At 34.6% G+C, this 10,478-nt stretch overlaps 1 protein-coding gene across 2 annotated transcripts in view; it reads right to left on the bottom strand.

Annotated features, from left to right (window-relative positions):
• Positions 1-4,625: 4,625 nt before the first annotated feature.
• LOC105228778 (kinesin-like protein CG14535) overlaps positions 4,626-10,478 on the bottom strand; it is a 253,875-nt gene continuing 248,022 nt past the window's right edge. For both annotated transcript variants that reach the window (XM_049446615.1, XM_049446665.1), the window contains 4 exons: positions 8,982-10,467; positions 8,773-8,880; positions 8,483-8,665; positions 4,626-8,271 (listed from right to left, as the gene is read on the bottom strand). In XM_049446615.1, the coding sequence (XP_049302572.1) occupies positions 7,698-8,271; positions 8,483-8,665; positions 8,773-8,880; positions 8,982-10,467 (2,351 nt within the window). In that variant the 3' untranslated portion in view covers positions 4,626-7,697. The remainder of the gene's footprint in view (positions 8,272-8,482; positions 8,666-8,772; positions 8,881-8,981; positions 10,468-10,478) is intronic.

Below are 10,478 nucleotides of genomic sequence, written 5' to 3'. Positions count from 1 at the left end.
TAATTGCCGCTCTGATCGCATGACTACAGTGGTGGCCTAAGGTCGTTGGTACAGCCTAATGAAACTGCATAAAAATAAATTAAAGGAATTATTTTGGTTTCTACAATTTTTTTTTTAAATCTGAGCTGTCTAAAAAATTTTTTAATTCTATAAATTTCGTTAAAGCAGATGTTTTAGTTTAAAATTTTCACACTTTTTAAAGTCACGAATTTTATTTTTTATGTATATTAAAATTATTTTCATTCCCTTCTTTCTTGCAGTTTTCAAAGTTTGTACTGACATCTCGAAAATGATTTAATTTATAAATGTATATACAGCATTTATCTATCGGGATGCCATTTCATCATATTACCTTTGACTTTAGTACAACGCGTGGAGATTGTTCCAGATTATTAAGAAAATTCAAGTCCTCGGAAAAAAACTTTGCAAAACACGTTCATTGAAAATAGTCTTCTCAGATGAGGCATTTCTGGCTTAATGGCTTTGTCAAAAAATAAAATTGCTGCTATTCGGGTGAGTCAAATCCGTGTGTAGTTCAGGCAATGCAACTGCATTCCCAAAACTTTACCCTTTCTTTCGAAATGAGTGCCGTTACTATCAATAAGGAGCGTTACACCACAATGTTGACAGACTTTTTTAGTCGAAACTTGTTGAAATCGACGGGGACGTTATCCATTTCCAGCAAGACGGGGCTCCACCTCATGTTTTAAGACTAAACGTGAACATATTGCGTGTTAAGTTTGGCGACTCGTTAATTTCGAGAAATGGCCCAGTTCAATGGTCGCAAAGAGCCTGGGACTTAAAGTCTCTAGATTACTTCCTCTAGGGGTATGTTAAATCAAAGGTTTTCGCCAATCAACGATCCAAGAGCTCATAGCCACATTTAGCTCACTATTAGCGAAATTCCAGCAAAAATAATGCACTGGATCATAGAAAACTGGCGTAAACGAGTAGAGATATGCAAACGGAATTGTGATGACCATTTCACCGACATTTTATTAAAATCAGAAATGGTTTAAAACAGGACCCATTTTGAATGTTTTATTTCGTTTTAACGAGATTTTTAATATCACGTTTTTTTTTTTTGTTTGCGTCAACTCTTTATATCAATAAGTTTTTAGAGCATAATTATCTAAACATTGGCAACCCTATTCACTATATGTGAAATCTGCTCGAGAATTTGTTGATGAACTCTTTCAAGCCAATAACATAGTCGCCTGTTGCGCTGCATGCTTTCATGTGCGCCTGGTTCATCATTAATAAATTAAAAATTTCCTGGTAAAGTCTCCAGAATAGTAAAGGGTGTCCCAAATAAAAAAAAGCAAGATTTAAATTCTCTGACTATAATAATCACTTCACAGTTGCAAAATTTGTTCAATAATGAAGATAGTGTAACGCTCATTTTTTATTAAGCCTAAGCTATCAGCTGTGGATTTGATTCTTTAGAATTGTGAGTGAGAGAATCCTCAAATAATTTTGGGACATCCTTTAAATATCCTATCCTATAATACTTAAGAATACATTTATCGTAAGATTTGTATAATATGTGCGGTATTTGACAACCCTGTTATTTTCTTTCTATTTTTCAATAGCAACAAATTTTTTTTGTATATTTAGAAACCATTAGAAAAACGAAACGAAGCATTGTTGTTTTAAATCAATGGGTTCGAGAAGTAATACAGGATTGCAGAAAACTGAGCGTATGAACGAAGGTCGCTTGAAAGGTGATAACAACGTGGACTTTTCGTCATTTTCCCAGATGTTCCATCACATAAGGTGTCTCAACGTTTGGCAAATTCGGATCGGACCGCCGGGACGACGCAGCGAAGCATATTGTTACTTGCCGGCGATTTGTATAATGCCATTCAGGCTGGGCAAATTGCCTTGGCTGGGTCTGCGCGAAAGTTGTTTGTAAGTGCGAATATATAAAATATTATATGATTAGTATAGATGAAACATAAGTTGATATTTCATCTTTAACTCCAATTAGATACAGAGCGCTTTTCTGTTTTTTTCATGAAAAAGTGATATTGTCACAAGGTTAAGGAAATTTGCTAAATTGGATGAAAAATACTTATCAATAAAATAATTCAGTGCAGCACACTTCATGGTCGATATAGGTAACTAAATTATCAGTATTTGACTAATATAACGTCGTTGGGGAGGGAATGTGGATATATGGTGATAGCCGTTCCCAAAATAAGAAGCTCAACATCCATAGCTTTACTGCCAATTATGAGCAAAGCCTCGCCGTTTAAAACATCAAATTTCCACATATACTGGAGGTAATACACGGCTTATAACCGAAATCATGCATTTTGGCTGCTTTTCTCTTCTGGAAAGGGGAAGGATTATTGCCAACTGCTGCGTAAGGATGAGTCATGAGCTTCTGTTTTTCATGATTTTCATGAAACTTCCACAACTGCAGGTATGAAACGTATCGAGAGATTTTTATTGGCTGTATTTGGTAATTCTGTTTTCTTCCTACTATTTTTCAATAGCGGTAAAATTTGTATGTATGTATATTTGGAGACCACGACAAAAGTGAAACACAGCTTTGTTGTTGATATAAATCAATCGGTTGATGAACTTAAGGATTGCAGCCAACAGCAGCGTAAGAATTAGTTATGAGCGCCTGGTGGACGATAGAAGATATCAGGGAAATTCCTAATTTCTATTTCAGGAAGAAGAAGCAGGATTTTTATTTGTATATTTAATTTCTATTTTGATAATTGAGGAGATGAGGTTAAAAATAATAATTAAAAGACTTAAATAAATAATTGATAAACAATTTGAATCATAAAATTTAAAAATGTTAAATTTTCAGCACAGCATTGGGTTTGTTGGAAAATTGCTACAAATTTTAGTAAAATTTTCAAAAACTTCTATTTTGTTTAAATAAATAAAATAATTTCTTGAATGCTCGGTAAATTATTTTTTGAAGTTGAATATGTGAGCTTGGCAACCATGTTAATGTATGTTTTTATATCTCCATATTTACATAAGAGAATGGCGGAAAATGGCACACTTTTTTGTTTGTGCCTTTAGAAACAGTAAGATCATTGAAATGTTTGGTTGTTCTTTATCAGTAGTACGCAGTTTGCTATAATCACTGCCCATGAATCTTCGCGGCCTACAGTAACTATGTTCGCCTGGTGTTTTGGTGATATGGAGGTCTTTCGAGTATCAGCGATTTACAGGGTGCCGCGGGCCTGATCAAGCGATCTTTGTTTTTATTTATTTTTTTTTTCATTTAAATAAACTTTTTTATAATTTTTGTTAAAAATATTATTTTCCAGTTTCAAGTTTATTTTTCTTTATTTTGAAATAATAAAGTATTAAAATTATTTCTATATATTACAAATTAATTCGAATAATATAAATTAGAAATTTAATCATTTTATTTCTAAATTTTATAAATATAATATATAAGGTAGCTTGGCAGCCCTTACTTTCCATGAAATGTGTGCCACATCCCTTTGTTTATAGTTAGAACAAAATGGTAAGTGAAACCTGGTGTTGTTTTTGCTACAAAAAGTGAAGCTGTGACAGAGGCTGTGATCGCTGCCAGCTACGGTCGGCGCCCATCTGATCGTTTATGTTCGCCTGGTGAATTTGTGACTGCTTAAAATCGACAAAAATCCTGCCGTCATGCAGATAGGGTAGAGGGTTTGTGTCTTTGCTAAATTTATGATTACTGCGACTTTCTTGGATTTATATCGGATATTTAGCGTATTTTAATGAAATAGTTAAATATAATTGTTCTCAATTAATTTGAGTCTGTCTTTAATAATTGTTGAGCAGGTTTTACTATACTTACCGCTTCAAATTTTGCTTTGTTTATACTTACTTGCTTCATAACTGAATTTTTAGCTAAATTTGCGAGTTTTTGGAATTCAATTCATTCAAAAAAGAAGCCACACAACTCTTTTGTTTAAAAAAAAGTAACAAACAACAAATTTTTTGTTTAAAAAAGTATTTTTTGTTATTTATTTCCACAGTTCGCTCTCTTAGTTTGTGACAATAGTTATTTCGTTAGTATATTTTTTTAGCAAATTTTCTTGCCGCTTTCATAATAAATTTCAATTATTTATCATTTTAAATAATTAGTATTATTATTGTTTATTATAAATTTATTTACATACATGCATATGTACGGGTATTTAATACAATATTTATTTATATATGCTAATATAAACAATAAAATATGTATGTATGAGTGTGTTTTGCTAAAAGTAGATTTTCTTTATTTTAGTACGCTGAAAAAAAATTAAATTTATTTTAAAAATTTTAGAATTTTTTGAACTATTTTTGTCGGTTTGGTAAGAAGCTTTAAATTGATAATTAAAAAAAAATAATTGTCAAAACAATAAATCACTTAATGCTTTGGTGATTTTTTGGTTTTGCGTACTTTTGGAGGTTAGAGTTGATTTTTTTAAATAAAGTTTTGAAATTTTTTCAAAAAAAATTAAAAAAAAATCAATCACTTGAAGTTGTGATGATTTTGAAACATTTTCAGATAAAATGTTGAAAATTTTTAAAATAAAATTTTGAAATTTTTTCAAATGAAATTTGACAAAAAAAAATGAATCAGTTGAAGCTGTGGTGATTTCTCTATATCTGCCTTTTTAGAGGTTAGGGTTGAGTTTTTTAAATAAAATTTTGAAACTTTTTCAAATAAAATTTTTAAATTTTTCCAAATGAAATTTTAATAAAAAAATTAATCACTTGAAGCTGTGGTGATGTTTTTGTTTGCGTTTTTCAGAGGCTAGGTTTGACTTTTTTTAAATAAAACTTTAAAAAATTTAAGCTTGTGGCTTAAGCTTTCAGAATTCTGATATTTTTCTTCCTTACCTAGTTTTGAACATTTTTAATTGTTTTTGGTTCTTTTAAATTTATTTTTAAATTTTACAAAATAGCAAAATGAACCTAAAAAAAATATTTTTCTTAGGTTAGGCTTGATTTTTAAAATAAAAATTTGAAAAGTTTTTAAATTTATAATTTTTTTGCCAAAGTAAAATTTTAAAATTCTCCAATTTTTTTCTTATTATTTTCAAAATTCTGATATTTTTTCCTGCTTACACAATTTTGAATTATTTTTTAGATTTTTTTGATAATTTATTTTTAAAACCTAAAAATAAAATAATAATAACAAAAAAAATAAATCACTTATTTTTCTTAGGATGGGCTTGATTTGGAAAAAAAAAACAATTTGAAAATTTTTTAAATTTACAATTTTTTTGCCAATATTTTTTAGACATTTTTTATGGATTTTATTCTAAAAATTTAAAAATTAAAAAAAAAATTAATTAAAAAACAAATCATACTTTTTTTAAATAATTTTTTTTTAAAGAAACATTTTTTTTAATACAATTTCTTTTTTATAAAATTTTTAATTTATAATTTTTAGCAAAGATTTTTTTTTTCAAAATTCTGATATTTTTTCCTCCTCACACACACATACATTTACACCGATTTGCTTGCATATACTTTATGTATATTTTATTTATTTACTCTTTTTTATATGTTTTTATGCACTTGTAAGTTTTGTAATAAATTTTATTTATTATAATAATAATAGCAATTATATATATGCGTATATATTTATGTGTATGTATGCATGTAGTTAATATTATATATATGTATATCGAATATTACATAAATGCATTTCTATATACTTTCTCATTTCATTAGTTACATTGTATATACTTGTATTCATATCAGTTGAGTTAGTTTCGGATAAACATTTCAAAATTTTAACATAGTTTAAATAGGCAAAACTGGCAACAAAATTTCTATTTAGTACTTAATATTTATAGTTTGTAGCTTTTTTCGATTTACGCTTTTTTCCTAACAAAAGCACTCGTTTACACTTAAATTTAGCTAAATGTATTAACAATTTTAATTAAGAAACTTATTTACTTAATATTTTATTTTATTTACTGGTTTGTTGTTGTTGTTGTTGAGGACTTAGCAAAGTTAACTAGACACTAGTTAAAAGAAGATTTTTGCTGATGCAATTGTTAAAAATTATTTAACAATCGCTTAAGCGCAATAAAAACCAATAAAATAATGAAAGCTCACAAAAAGCTCTTTTCATAAAATACGCTATTTTTCTTAAATGAATGCACAAAGTGTTGAGGTTAGGCAGCAAACGTAAATGCAAGTGTTGAGAATTATATATTTCACTAAATCTATCTTTTTACAGTAGCGCGACAGTTAGGCAGAGCTTTCGAAGCAGACGAGTAAGGTATGTGTTAGCTGTACAAAATATTTTACAATTACATTTTAACGAAATTTGAAGTTGATAGTGTTTTTAGAAAGCTTTTGCGGTCTAAGGAATGTTTTGCAATGCAGAAAGCTTGCACTTCAAATAAGCTTTTAGGTCGAAAATGCTTAAGATATGAACATAATATGTTTTTAAGCGAAATTATTTGAGTTTATAGTAATTTGCGGATATGCTTTTCATTCATTGTAAAAAATTAAAAAAAAAAGCATGAAAGCTTTCAACGCTGAATACCTGGGAAGAAAGTCTTAGAAAATAAATTTTCATTTAATTTGCAGCAAAGTAAACTAGTTTTAAATGGATTGGGCGGAAGCTTGCGATGTTTGATGAAAATTTTCAAACATAAAACATAAAAAGCTTTCCGCGCCGTGTAGCTGTGAAAACTTTTTAAAATAAATGTAAATTTGAATTGCAGCGGAGTAAACTAGTTTTAAATGGAGTGAGTGGAAGCTTAATATTTTCAATGAAAATTTTCAATCATAAAAAAAAGCTTTCACAGAAAATTTGACTTTGACAACTTCCGTAAGAAACCGCTTAATAGATGTGCATTTACATTTAAGGTGTACCTTTTATATTAAATAAAAATATTAAAAACAACCTTTTATAGTAAAATTTCTTTTATATACGAAAGCTTTGAGGACGACAAGCATGATTTTGAAGCTTATAAATAAGCAACTATTATAAAAAATTATCATAATATGATGTTAATTCGAAATTGCAATTAAAAGTAAGCTTTCAACTCAAACTTATTCCGAAAAGCTTTCATTATAGGCTTGGAAGCTTTCGTGTTTTCGCAAAACCTTTCACTTTTTCGCAAAAATTACTAAAATTTTAGGCCGAAAAAAATTATTACATAAACAATAAAAAGCTTTCAACGCATATCGTAAAAACATTTACTGTTCTCTGTTACTCAAGCTTTCGTATAGTTTAAAAGCTTTCACTGTAAAATACCTCACATTTTAATCTTAATACATTTATCTTATATGTATGAAACTTAAGCTTTCACTTCACGATGAATTCTGCAAAGTTTTGAGTTTTTGTTTTTGTTCCTTTACTAAATATTTTGAAGCTAAAAATCTTCTTTTTCCATATGTTCAATAAAAATTTCCATTAAAAAACAATCAGTCGCCGTTTCAACTGCCACATAAAAACATTGGCTTTAGTTATTTCGAAAAGGAAATAAACACTAATATATTATTATATTAAAGTAAAAATTTGGCATGCTTTCGTGTTATTGTTTCTAACGGCGCGCAAAATTTTCTTGGTGGGTTTGCCGCACTTACTATTTACTAATTCTTCTCTTAACCACATCTACTCGCTACCGCAATAACTGTTTTCTATTTACCTTCGTTATAAATTCGAGTTCCTCTCACTGGCACGCTGTCGCTTTCGCTGCCGTTTACTGCGCTCTTCAAAAGTCGCTTATCTCGCCTTCAGTCTCTGGATAGGTGCAGGTGAAGGGATTCATCAGCCAATTGCAGAGACCCTTATCCTGTCGCTTCTTCTTCACCATTGTTATGCGATTGTGATGTTCTTTGGAGAGTCCCGACGTAAAGCTGCTCTCATCACTATCCCGCGCCGTCGCCACGCTATGGTAGCCGCTTTCGGCGCGTCGCGAAATGCCGGAATGCTTGGAGGTGCGAGGCGTGGATGAGTCATGTCCACTGTCGTAAGCCTCACAAGAAGTATTTAATGGCAGCAATGGTAGTTGAGTTTGTGAAGATGTGGGTACTGTGGCGACACCAACACCGGGTAGATGCTCTTTTTCCAGGGAAGGTCGCTTGGAGGGTGATAGCAATGCGGATTTTTCGTCAACTTCGCAGATGTCTTCATGTTCCAGCACGAAAGGTTTCTCAACTTTTGGCAAATTCGGATCGGAAGCACCGTCGGGATGACGCAGCGAAGCATATTGTTCCATGCCGGCGATTTGCATTATGCCATTCAGGCTGGGCAAACTGCCTTGGCTGGGACTGCGCGAAGGTTGTCTGAAAGTTCGAAGATATAGAAGAAGATAAAATAAGTTAATATAGGGGGAAAGCTTTATAATTTACGAGCGAAGTCATGTACTTCGGTTACTGCTTGCTTCTGGAAAAAAAAACTCTTTTACCTTATACTAAAATAATCTATTGAAGCTTACTTCTGTGATTGATAGACATATGCTACTTTTGAGAGATAATCTCGATATAAAAAACTCACCTCGGACTCGGTGGTCTATATGGCGGTTCACTACACACACTACCCGGTCCCGTGTTGAAGCGATACGCAGGCTCACTGTACACGCTGCCCATATCGCAGCTGCGGAAGACTGGCGTTACTTCGGCCATGGCCAGCTGTGAGGTGAAGATCTCACGTAAACGCGCTAATTGATCGAATTGGTTCCTAAAAAGATAATAAATAAGATACATATTAAATATTATTGAACAAGAAAATTACTTTTCTTAGAACACAAGACATTTTTAGGGACGTAACACCAACACTCTGCTTACCTCGTTCTTTCACCCATCGCACAATCGCTGAACGCATCGCCGGCCATGTTGAAGCTCGACACAATGGACATATTGTCAACGTGACTGAGTGCGGCTAGTGGATGCTCGCTACAAAGAGTAGAAAAGTGAAAGAAAAATAGGGAAACCGTTAGTTTTATTGTTAAACAAGAGCTTTTGTTCGGCCGCTAATATCGGCTGCCACAACTCACCCGCCCATTGTGCGCGCTATCTCCTCCTCTGTCACTTGCAGTCCACAATCGGACATGCCCATGCTGTGTTGGGAGAAATGATGCGAAGATTGCCTTGAAGGCGCATTTTGTTGCAACTCCTCGTGGCGAAGTAATTCCTGTTGCTGTTCGCGTTGTTGTTGCTGTTGGTAGAGCGATTCGCGTGACACATGTCGCGACAGTATGCGATGTAGACTTTCGTGTGAAATTTCACGCGAACCTAATGGCTCGATGAGCGGCAGAGCGGGTGGCACCTCCGATGGACCACTGTCTTGGTCCTCATCACAATCCGCTTGCCGATCGCTTTGTTGACCACCCACAACAACACCGTGCTCCGATGCCGCGGCGCTGCCGTGAGCGTATATTTGCTGTGAAATGGTGCCATAACCGGTGTGCGAGTGCGTCGAATGTAAATCAGTCTCATCTTTTGCTGTTTGCTGCGTAAGTCCGAGCGAGCCGGTGGCGCTGGACTGTCGTTGATGGTACAAAGCCTTCGAGCCGCGTATCTCTGCAGGCGCTGAGGCATTCGTTGTGCTCACAGCTGTGGAAAGACCCATGGCAATGGCTTGTGCCAACTCTGCCTCACTGGCGCACAACAGAAACTGTTGTTCCAGCGGTAGTGAGTGTTGTTGCTGCAATTGCGGTTGCAGTACGCTGTGCTGTTGGTGTTGCAATTGTCTTGTGCTCGTCGCGTACAAATCCTCCGGTGCATCGAGTGATTTCTGCTTCAGCTGTGACATGTGGTATGTAATGTTGCGCAGATGCTGTGCCTGCTGGTCGCGATGAGCCGCATTGCCAGCACCATGTGTAGGCGATGAGGCCGCTGATGTGCTTTGGAAGACCTGCGATGTCTGATTCTCCACCCATTGTCGTATCATAGACTTCTTGTGCGAATCCATAAAGCCGTAGCCTTGCACTTGTGACGGCGCTGTTGGCAGATTGCCGGCGGTTAGTGAACGTGCAGACTGTGACTTAGGACCATCGATCCAGGTCTCACATTGTTTCACATGATTCACCTCACGCATCAAGTGACGCGCTTCAGCTACTTTAGCGCGCGATACGCGCGGCCCATCAATCCATTGTTCCTCGCTTATTTTGCGCATTGGACTGCCGGGACAGTCTAGCGCATCAGCGGCGGCAGCGGCCACACTGGCACCACCACCCACACCGGGTCGACGTAGCGGCGAACCTTTGGGCGATGGCACGTTCGAACCCTTCGAGCACATCATACCAGCCATGCCGGGGTGTCGTAAACTGCCCGCAACTATTTTCGGTGAGGATGCTGAATGCGTAAGCGATTTCGTGCTGTGCACGGGTGAGAAGAACTGCTGCTGTTGCTGTTGGTCAGCGTTCACAGTGCTCACTTGAGGCGCCTGTTGTTGCTGCTGCGCTGGTGTGGGACTGTTGACGTGGCCGCGCTTCAAACTGCCATTACGACTGGACGCATTGATGGTGGGACTTTGTGGGACTACAAAGAAA

This window comes from Bactrocera dorsalis, chromosome 1 (assembly GCF_023373825.1).
Source record: "Bactrocera dorsalis isolate Fly_Bdor chromosome 1, ASM2337382v1, whole genome shotgun sequence".
Lineage (NCBI taxonomy): Eukaryota > Metazoa > Arthropoda > Insecta > Diptera > Tephritidae > Bactrocera > Bactrocera dorsalis.
This window is presented reverse-complemented; position numbering and strand designations above follow the sequence as displayed.